This window comes from Pipra filicauda, unplaced genomic scaffold (assembly GCF_003945595.2).
Source record: "Pipra filicauda isolate LSUMZ 115617 unplaced genomic scaffold, ASM394559v2 scaffold344_size1527164_pilon, whole genome shotgun sequence".
In the NCBI taxonomy this organism is placed as follows: domain Eukaryota; kingdom Metazoa; phylum Chordata; class Aves; order Passeriformes; family Pipridae; genus Pipra; species Pipra filicauda.
In genome coordinates this window covers 1,135,958-1,146,851 of record NW_024104470.1, presented here as the reverse complement: position 1 = coordinate 1,146,851, position 10,894 = coordinate 1,135,958, and the positions used below count along the sequence as shown (strand labels likewise).

At 53.3% G+C, this 10,894-nt stretch overlaps 1 protein-coding gene across 1 annotated transcript; it reads left to right on the top strand.

Annotated features, from left to right (window-relative positions):
- The first annotated feature begins 360 nt into the window (after positions 1-360).
- Positions 361-10,686, top strand: SPARC (secreted protein acidic and cysteine rich). The gene is made up of 10 exons (XM_027718250.2): positions 361-504; positions 6,362-6,431; positions 6,612-6,662; positions 6,823-6,907; positions 7,333-7,454; positions 7,698-7,818; positions 8,006-8,139; positions 8,310-8,458; positions 9,045-9,193; positions 9,395-10,686. The coding sequence occupies exons 2-10, from the start codon at positions 6,375-6,377 to the stop codon at positions 9,421-9,423; spliced, it is 897 nt and encodes a 298-aa protein (XP_027574051.1). The 5' UTR covers positions 361-504; positions 6,362-6,374; the 3' UTR covers positions 9,424-10,686.
- Positions 10,687-10,894: the final 208 nt, after the last annotated feature.

Sequence of the window (10,894 nt, the reverse complement as noted above, 5' to 3'; positions counted from 1 at the left end):
CCAGGTCAGGGACTGAACTACTCTTGAGAAATGACAGCATTTCACTTTTTAATGGCAGCAGGTTAAGGTGTTAGGACGTGCACAAACCAAGCAGAGAGATGGCATTCTGCCTGCCCCCCGTGCTGTCAGTCCGAGAGAGAGAACTGACAAACCCGTCGCAGCAGTGCAGGCAGCTGTGACAGGGACTCCGCTGGGAAGGCTGCGCTGGGGGCTGATCTATCCCTGCGAGAGACCCCCTTGATCTCCAGCCCCTGCTTGATTTCTCTGGTCTATCCTTTGGACCCAGGCTGTGCCTCAGCCGGGTGGGACTGCCCACTGGGGCGAGGGGGGGAGGAAGAGACCGATTTGGAAAGATAGCAAGGAGGAGGAGGAGGAGGAGGAGGAGAGGCAGCGGGAAACCCAGCCCACCCTTTGGCTTCCTCCTGCCTCCTTCTAAAACCTGCAGATTCCTCCAGCCTGTCCAAGCGCCTGAAGTTTCCTCAGCCGTGCTGCCCGGACTGCGAGGTATGACCCGAGCTTCGTGTTTGCCTTTGCTGAGCCTCTTTCTTCTGATATAGGGGTCCCCATAGCCCCACTCGTGGCGGTCCCTGGCCCGGGACCCACTCTCCCAGCCCGTGGAGTGTGTTCAGGGCTCGGCAATGCGTCACTGGGGATGGGGAGGTGGATGCTCCCCACCTTAAGTGGTGCACTTAGAGATCCCTCCTGACTTCTCTTTCTCCTCTTTGCAGCATCTCCGCTCCTAAACTGTCTCTTGCTCTATTTCACTGCCAGATGACGAGCTTAACACTTTGGTGGCATCTGACTGTAAAGGTTTAACCTGCCCTTATTTTTCTCTCTCCTTCCTTTTTCCCCTCTGGGTTTTCAGCTGGGAGGTAGTTCCTTAGCGAGATGTGTGACCAAGGTCTGAGCACATCAAACCAACCTGCAGAGAAAATAAGATCTAGTTACAAACCAGTCCCCACTACTCCCAGCCTGAGGTGTGTTGGCAGGTGATGTTTTACTCACCAGAGTATCTAGAGGAAGAACAAAAGAGCTGTCGACTTCATCTCAGCGTTTTTTATTTTTTCAGTACAGCCGCTCTTATTTCTCCTAAAAAAAAAAAAAAAAAAAAAGACACTCAGCTTTTTGTTCCCAGCAAACTTTGAAACTCTTTCAAGTCCTGCTGCCCTGGTTGAACTCCGGCTGATCGACTGTTAAAGAGACGGAGGTTGCAGGAGAGGAGGAACAAAGCTCTTTTGGAGTGTTTTTTTTTTTAAGTTTTAAGAACTTGGGCTCAGTTAGGCACAATTTTAAGTCCACGCAGAGGAGCCGAGGCTTGTTTCCTTTAAAGGCAGCTGCTGTCCTTCCCATCCCGGTGACGTGACCTGTGTGGCAGTATAACTCTGCTCTTTGTGTCCCTTCTCTGAGAAAGCTCCATTCTGTTGCATCCAGCCAAAAAAAAAAAAGAAAACTTAACAGGATAGGGGTTGAATTCCCACCCAAACCGAAAGGCAAGAGGTTCAAGTTGGAGTGAAACTGGGGACACCGGGAAAGTCGCCAGTACTCCGAGTCCTCAGAGACCACCAACTCGAAACAGCCCAAAAACTCAGCAACCCTCTAAAAGGACAAAAGTTAATCGCAGCCCTTTGTCAGGGTGGATCAGGCGAGTTTTAAGTGGAAATGAAAGGCTGTTGCGTCCTGCGCAGTAACTAAAGCCAAGCCATTGTTTGCCACATAGTCAGGAGCAGGGATGCGGGCGGTGTTGGGAGGGGGAAGAGCAGAAATAAATTTTTCAAACTTTTTTTTCAAGCCCCTCCTTCCACAACCCTCTGCTCTTCCATGACTCAGCCCCAGAGGAATGTCGGCTCCCATGGAAACCTTTTCTGGGTCCTCTGGTCGGAGGGATGTCGGGGCTGTTATCGCTGGAGCGGCTGCAGGCAGGGCGAGTCCAGGGAATGCTTTGGAGATGGTTTGCATTTTTGAGAGTATTTATCGGGCAACTTATTCTCGTCCTCCTTTGTGGAGCCGTGCGGAATCAGTTGGCTACATCCCCCGAGAGCCTGAGGGACCGCCTGCCCCTGGCACAGCAGTATCGGGGCTGCTTTTGGCGCTGTTCTACGTCCAGTCCACACAAAAGAAAAAGCTCGGGCAGGACAGCAAAATTCCGTCTCCCGTGTCTGCATAGGGCTCATCAGTGAGCCACTGCCTACAGCCCAGGGCTCATCCATGCACTGTTCCTGTTATTAATTTGTTTCCCATTATGGATGCGATCTGTAACCTGGACAAACTATGACAGCTTCCAGCACACAGCTGGAATGGGATTGGGCTCTAGCCTTTGTATGGATAAGCCCTGTAAGATCTGGAGCATTTCTCAGTGCAATCAGAGCTGCTCAGCTCCCTGCACGGGAAATGGGTTCATGCAGCATTGTGTAGACATGTCTTTAATGACTGCATAGGCAGACGGGGCAGATAGATTTTTTTCCCCCATGTTTTACTTCTAGTATATGTGTGTGCATGAGCTAAACTTCCATCTAAACCTTGTTTGGCTTTCTGAGCCTGCACACTGTGTGCCAGGGGTTCTGGGTAGGTGGCAGGAGCCAGAGTGGCTTCTGCCCAGTCCTCTGCCCTGCTCCCCAGGGCAGCTGCAGCACATCTGGGTGAGCTGGTACCGACATGCAGGGACCTGTTCAGCCAGGAGCTTTATGGGGAGTCGAGCAAACAACTCTGACTTCAAATGGAATTTTAGCCTGGGAGCGGCTTCTGAGTAAAGCTCAGAGGGTCTTGCTTGCATAGGGAGGTCAGGGCCAGCCCTTCCATTGTGTCTCTCTGAGGGTCACACTTGGTCACCTATCAGCACCTTGAAAACTGTGGCCCCAGTGGGGTTTAGCAGAACCTTTTTCTGGACCTGTTTTGCCTTTACACTCAGTGTGAGGTGGGGGCATGTCAGACCTGCAGAGCCTTGAAAAGCAGTGAGCAGAGGGAGGGTGGGTGCAGGAGACACTGGTGCTTGGGTGGTGCCTCCTGCGTGGCTGGGCTGGGGTGCTGGTGGGGAGCTGAGGCACGGGAGGGTTTTGCCCAGGGAGGGTTTTGCCCACTCCTGCTCTCCGTGGCTGCAATGGGAGGTGGCAGCGGAGCCCCTCGACTGGGTTAGCAGGGGTGGCAGCTGGGGTTAGCCCAGTGGCCTCGGGGAGGAGCTGTCAAAGTGGCCAGGCAGAGACTCCTCCCCACGCTAACGTGGCATCCCAAAGGGCTTATGCAACCCTGGACAGGGCCAGCGCCACATGGGCCACGCTCCTCCATCCACGGAGCCTCTTCCGGAGGCTGCACCCGCCTGGTCCGTGTCCTCCCCCAACCCACAGAGGTCCCAGGGTTGAGTGGGAGGAGACAGGAGAGACCTGCAGACCCCAGAGGCACAGACTCTGCGTATCACTGCGGGGTACTTTCCCCATCAGTAGAAACTTGTGATGGGACGTGGGGGGAGGATGGCAAAGAGTTTCCCAGAGCAGCCTGCTTTGAGCTTATGGAGGTGCTGAGGGTCAGCCTCAGCCCTCCCTACACCCCGTGGCTCCCTTGTTATTGGCATGGCTGCAAAATGTAAGGGGCAGCTGGCACTGAGGAATAGCCTGGGCCATGCTGGAAAGGTGAACCATTGAGAGGGGTTCATGGGAGCCCCCAGACTCTGTTTATAGAGCAACTGGGAGCTGAAGTCCCCGTGTAGGATGCAAATGGGGTCAAACCTTAGAAAGGCAGTGCCACCATGGGTCCTGCAGCCCATGGGTGCTTTGTTGTCTTCTCCATCCTCAGCAGTCAGGAGGTGAGGCCTGAGGAGGGACTGGTTACTATGGAGCTTCTCTTACTTTATATTCAGCAGCCCTGCCTGTGCCCATGATGTGCTGGTTTCCAGTGTCTTGCAAAGTGCTGGCACCTATTGATTCCTTTAGGATACAGAAGGGCATAAGTCCCTGCTTGCTAAAATCTCTTTCCCAGCCCTGTTTTCCTCTGTCCAAAATGATCCCCTGGCTGCCTCTCCCTATGCTGCCTCCTGCCCCCTGGCAAAGCAGTGCCAGGCATTCCCAGTGCAGGGCCCCTCACAGGGATCCTCCCAAAGTCCCTCCACCTGTGGGATGGATGCTGAGCTCATGGTATGTCCCAGATGCCAGCTCCAAAGAGCATCCTCTTGGACAGCAGGACCATAGTTGCTCCACAAGGAGGGAGACTTGCACCATGGATCATGCTCTTCTGATGGAGCAGCTCTGTATGCAGGGCTCCCAAGCTGTTATTTCAGGATTTTTGACCACCAGGCATTCAGGAATGACCGTGCCTTTGCAACCCAGCCAGGGGCTCACAGGCACTGCAATGTCCTCCCAGCTCTGCCTCCAGAAGGATGTTGTTTTTCAAATAAACTTGCTTTCCATCTATGGCACAAGACAGCTCTGCAGAGCTTGTTTGCTCAGACTTTTTCATGCTCCTTCTTCCTCCAAACACAACACTGGCAGCTCTGACTGTCTGCTGGCTTCTAGCAAGCACGTAATTCCCTGACCCCAGCTTACTTACATGCCCAGACTTTGAAATTCAAGGCTTTTTCGAGGCTTGGGGAAATGATCTAAGATGGCCTTGGTCTGGGGCTGGGTTCTTCTTAATGCCATGTTCCACATGTACATGCTCTGTCCTCTCCTCCAGGCTGGGCACTGCCATGTTTCTGCCCAATGGGCATCACTGAACCTCAGAGCACCTTCCAAAGCAAACAGGCCCCTTGGGAGAAGCCCAGGAGGAGCCTTTACAAGCCAGGGAATGGCAGCAAGGGAGGAGATGGCCAAATCACCAGTACTTTTCCACCTCCCCTCCCCATGCAACCCTTCCAGGAGTGAAGATCAGAACCACTGATCTCTCCTGGCAGATGCTGGCAGAACTCTTAGTAGCATCCAGAGCAAATAAAGGCAAGGGGAAGGGACAGCTTGTACCAAGCAGAACAGGAGGGAGCTTTTCAGCTGCAGCCTTGACAGTGCAAACAGGCTCAGTACCCCCTACCCACAACTGCTCTGCCACAGATCAGATCCTTTATCCCACCACAGCAGACATCCCCATCACCCTGTGCTCCCAGCCCTCTGACATCCCAGGAAAGCTGCCCTCCATGCCATGACCTCTATTTTGCAGAACACCCTACTGGAGGCTGGGTGAGGTACTGAAATTGGAAGGATTTTCCCTATGTGGCCAAACCTTGCTAAGTCAGGAAGCAGAGCCCAGTCTGACAGCACAGCCTTGATGTGGTTTCATACCCAGAGAGCTGCTGTGCGCAGAGAGGAAGGGAAAGGATGAACTGGCAAATTAGATATCCTGGGAGACACGAAGAAACCTTGTCCAACGTTTTCTGTCCCAGCAGATCCACCCCTTTGCCTGGCCCCAGGGAGCTGGTGGGCTGTGATGGCCACACAGGTGGAGTGGACAAGGGCAAGCGGAAAGGAGGCAGAGGAAGAGTTGGCAGGGGAACAAGTTCCCTCACTGGCAGGAGACAACCCTCGCTGTCAGGAGTGGGATGCCACCGGCATACTAAGCAGCCAGCTGAGCTCCTCTCTGCCCTCACACAGAGGGGCTCATCCCTGCCAAACAGGAACCAGAGAGGACAAGGACAGGGTGATTTCACCAGCTGTGCTCTCTTCCTGGCTCACATCACAGCCAGTGTTAGCTGGGCTGCCCGGCTCCCTCGCCCTACAGGATCCCTGCAACAGCCCAGACTGGGAGGGTGCAAAAGGCTTATCCTTCTGGAGCTTATCTCCTGGCAGGACACAACCCCAAAGTGTCTGGGATCCCTCAAACCCAGTCTGGGGACCCTCAAGTCTGAGCAGGAAAGGTAAAAACTATAGTAGAGATCCCAGCATTTGGGGACGCTGAGGATGGAGGACTGGCCCCTCATACCCCTAGGGATGACTGTGTCCATGTGGGAAGGGGCTTTCTAAGGGATTTAATTCTCAAGTGCCCCATCTCACTGTCTCTCCTTCATCCTCCACTTTCATTTTTCCTTGCTTGTACCTGGGACTCAAATCAGGATTTTTAACATGAAAAATCTAGGGGTTTGGTAAAAAAACCTCCTGAGAAGGAAAGAAGAACTGCCATTTTGACTGTGATTTTTCTAAAGGCATCCAGGAGAGCAACAGACATCTAAACCCCACTGTCTCATGTTGCAAAATCAAAAGAATTTATCTTGGAAACATGATTTGGCTTAAGGTTTTGGCTAGAAAAGACAGCATGTGGGTCTATAATATTGAACAGACGAGGCAGGAAATGAAGAGAACACCCTTCTCTAAGTGTCTGACTGCTCAGCCTGCAGCTGAGAGGCACACAATGGCCTCCTTCCTCATCCCTGCTTTTCCTCCTCTTTATTCAGGGTCTGCTGAAAGATGAGGGCCTGGATTTTTTTCCTTATTTGCCTGGCAGGCAAAGCCCTGTCAGCTCCGGTAAGTGCATGAGACAGCAGAGCCTCTGCTGTCGGGGTTGTCTATCTGAAGTAGCTGATGGGGATTTTATTTTGTAACAAATACAGTACTAAGGGAGGGGGGCAACATGAGGATGGCCTTATTCCCCCTTGGGAGCACCCTCCCCATGGTCCCCCACTCATGGTCCTTTTCCCCCTGCAGCAGGAGGCTCTGCCCGATGAGACAGAGGTCATTGAAGATCCCACCACAGAGGTAGGTGACTTTGCTCCTCCTCCTCCTCCTCCCCTGCAGCACCCACTGCTCTGGGAAGAGCATCTCCAAAGCAGTGGGGGAGCAATGGGCAGGCTGCTCTCCCCCACCAGGAGCTGTGATCTATATACACCAACACCAGAAACACCAACCTTTTTTGCAGGAGCCCGTGGGGGCTAATCCCGTCCAGGTGGAGGTGGGAGAGTTCGAGGAACCCACAGAGGATGTAGAGGAGATTGTTGCAGAGAGTAAGTCACCCTTCCCCTGCCCTCTGGCTGGCAGAGACATCGTCCTCACCCTGCATGGGGGAGCTTTAGCCACCCCAAACAGTGAGGGGTTCCTTTGGGAAGGGCTATAGCACAAGGACGATGCCAGACTAGATGCACACTTCAAAGCAAAAGAGGCACGTGGCCTCTTCCAGCCCCGGGCTCTCTGTAAGCCTGTTTTTGCAACAGAAAAGCCATTGCATTGTGTGGCTACTGAAAGGAGTCCAGGATTAGCCTGAGGACTAACATGGATTTCTGGAGATGCTCACATCTCCCCAGTGCAAGAATAGATGCTTGGGGCTGTCCCTGCTGAAGTCTCTGTCTTCTCTCTGTGCTGAGATGCCCTGGGCAGCTCGTGGGAGGTGAGGATGGGGCTGGCTCTGACTTTGCTCCCCTCCCACTCCCAGACCCCTGCCAGAACCACCACTGCAAGCACGGCAAGGTGTGCGAGGTGGATGACAACAACCAACCCATGTGTGTGTGCCAGGACCCTGCCAGCTGCCCAGCCACCGCCGGTGTCTTCGAGAAGGTGAGGGCAGGAGCTACTTGGTGGCCCCAAGTGGGGAGGGACCCCACCTGGGCATTGCCAGGGATGGTGAGGAGACAGAATCAGGGTGGCAGGTCCCCATCTGGCCTTGGCTGGTGGTGATCCAGCAGCTATTGTCCACCCCAGGGAACAAGTTAAACATCTTGTTTGGAGGTTCTCCCTGCAAACTCCCCAGCAAATCTGGGCTTCTCTGCCACTCACGCAGCATCTCCCCACCCTGTGCAGGTCTGCGGCACTGACAACAAGACCTACGACTCCTCCTGCCATTTCTTTGCCACCAAGTGCACCTTGGAGGGAACCAAGAAGGGTCACAAGCTGCACCTGGACTACATTGGGCCTTGCAAATGTAAGTGGAGCCACTCCCTCAAACAAGGGGACCCCTAACCTGAGCACAGCCCCTGTGCCCACAGTGTGAGGGGAGAGCAAAGGTCCAGGCAGGCTCAGGGCTGAAGCTGGAGGGCACTGGGGCTGTGTGTCTGGGGTCCGGGGCTGCATGTCCAGACGCTGCACTGACCACTGTCTATGACTTCCAGTCATCCCTGCCTGCCTGGACACAGAGCTGACTGAGTTCCCCCTGCGCATGCGGGACTGGCTCAAGAACGTGCTGATCACCCTGTACGAGCGTGATGAGGACAACAACCTGCTGACCGAGAAGCAGAAGCTCAAGGTGAGGGACTGGTGACAGAGCCTGGAAGCTCACCCCACCAACAGAGCCCAGCACATGTGTGGAGCCTGTCCAGAATGACCTGCAGGCACCCCATTTAAAGCCCCTCCTGGGGTCCCCCCTTCCACCCCATTCCCCTGCTGACAAGGGCTCCCTGGCCTCTCCTACGGCAGGTGAAGAAGATCCATGAGAACGAGAAGCGCCTGGAGGCCGGTGACCACACTGTGGAGCTGCTGGCCCGTGACTTTGAGAAGAACTACAACATGTACATCTTCCCTGTGCACTGGCAGTTTGGGCAGCTGGACCAGCACCCCATCGATGGGTGAGTGTCAGCAGGATGGAGACCCCACCAGAACCCTTTCCCATACAAGGACCAGGATGATGTGGCAGCAGAAGGTGTCAAAGCAGGCTGGAGATGTGACACAAGTGGGTGGCTAGTGGCACAAGCACATCTGTCAGGGGTTGTGGCAAACCAGGCTGGGATAGAGGTAGGTTTGCCTCCTGCAAACAGCTCTTCTGCAGGAAGAGAGGCCTCCCCAGCCTCACCTGCTCCCATCTCCCTTGGGTGTGGAGTTTCTATCTTCTCAGATTTACTGTCGTGTGATAGTTCCCTAAAATATCTTAGTCCAAAGGCCCCGGGATAACTTCAGCAGCTGAGATAGCAGCTGCTGGCTTAGCTGTGAGATGGAGAAGGGCACGAGAGTGATCACAGACCCGTGGGGTGAGGGCAGCTGGCAAGGACCACCAGCTACTATTTTGTGGCCAGCACAGCCAGTTGCAAAGGCAGACACCAGTCCTTGACCTTCATGACACTCAGTGGCTGATACTGGGAGGGCACTGGGACCAGTCAACCCCACAAAGCTGGGGCCAGCATCTCCCCTCCTGTGACCATGAGGCCACCTTGGCAGGTACCTGTCCCACACTGAGCTGGCCCCACTCCGTGCCCCCCTCATCCCCATGGAGCACTGCACCACCCGCTTCTTCGAGGCTTGTGACCTGGACAACGACAAGTACATCGCCCTGGAGGAGTGGGCCAGCTGCTTCGGCATTAAGGAGCGTAAGTACTCAGGAGGGCAGGAATGGGGGGGCAGGGGACACTGAAAAGCACCCCCAGAGCCCCCACTCTGGATGGAGCAGTGCATTTCAGGTGGTGCTGGGTGAGGCAAAGCAGGGGAGAGTGGGGAGGGTGGATTGCGGGAGCAGTGGGACCCTGGCAGCATCCGCCTCCTAACCTCGTCTCTCTCTTTTCCTTCCACAGAGGACATAGACAAGGATCTTGTGATCTAAACGCCCCGGCTTCCTGCTCTGCTGCCAACTTTGTCTTGTTTTAACCTTCCCACTTCCTTTGGTTTTTAAACTGCTTTTGTTTTGTTTTGTTTTTCCCTGGGAACAAGGTGCTAATATAGATCTAAACATATGTAGTAATGGTGCTAAGAGAAATAACAGTCCTCATTCATAGCCTTATCTATTACCACTAGATTACTCACTCAGCTGTTTCCACATGCTCTTACCAGCCTTTTCTCTCTCCGACGTGCCTGTACCATTGACCGACTGTTCCTGTCCCAAATATCCTGTCTCCATATCCACTCTCTGATCAACTTCTCTTTAACTTCTCACTAACAGCACGTTCCTAGTCAGTGCAGATGCAAAGCCCTCTCAGCTGATTCACCGCCCCAGTTACAGATGCCTGTGAGGGAAGGCAGAGCCAGAGGATGTAGGAGGATTGGGTTCTCAAGCAGAGCAGCTGCAGGTGACATTGTGGCCACCCAGCTCGTGGTAGAGAGGATGGAGAAGGGTGAGAAGGATAAAGAGTGGCAGGATTTTGTTTTCCTTTTTTTTTTTTTTTTTTTTTGACATTCCCAGGGCTTGAATTTAGTAATTATTGGGCACGAATAAAAAAAATAAAAGGCTAATCGAATTAGCAAATAGGGAAGCGCACAAAATTTAAAACAAGACAATAAAATGCATCCCATCTTGTAAAATCCCCTCAAAAAATAAAGGTTTGAAAGTGCTACATGCTTTACCATCACTCAATGACCACACTGCTGTCGTGTTTTCTGTGTGAGATGGGGCGTGACTGCCTGTTCCCCCAGGTTGCCCGTGTCTGACCTTGATGTGATTCTGCTGTAGCTGAAATAAAGCTCTTGGCTCTCCCCAAATCACAGTGCCCTCAAGCACTTCCCGCCTCTCTGCCTTGGTTGTGCTTAAATTCCAGCCCTGCTCCCCCAGGGAATCTGTGTCAGTCTTGGAAGGGACATTTCTGCCCAGAAAGAGGCGTGTTTGCCACACGCTCGAGGGAAAGGCTGTAATATTTTTTCCTGTTGTGGATTTAAGGGATGAGTGAGATAGAAGGGAGAAGGTATTTGGATTTTGCTTAATAGAAAGGGTCCTGACAGGACCAAAGGAATGATTAAATCTCAAAGGCTGAGAACTCTTTTTTTTACCTCTGAATGTTCCCTGTGCCTTATATTATTAAATACCTGCCACAGTGTGAGCAACCTGATGAGTCTCCATAATAAAAAATACTGATTTAAAACACTGATAAGTAAACGAGCCTGCCACGTTCCTCTGTTTCATCCCATCCCAGTGAGGGGGATTGCATGTATTCAAATTGTATCACAGATATCCCTGCTCCAGGGAAGGCTCTGGCCCAAGGGAAGCTGAGGTGCTTCTGCCTATTGCAGTCCATCACTGTAAACCAGCTCCTTGGGGGATGCTGGATGGGTAACGTCGGCAGATGGAGCTGGAGCAATGGAGG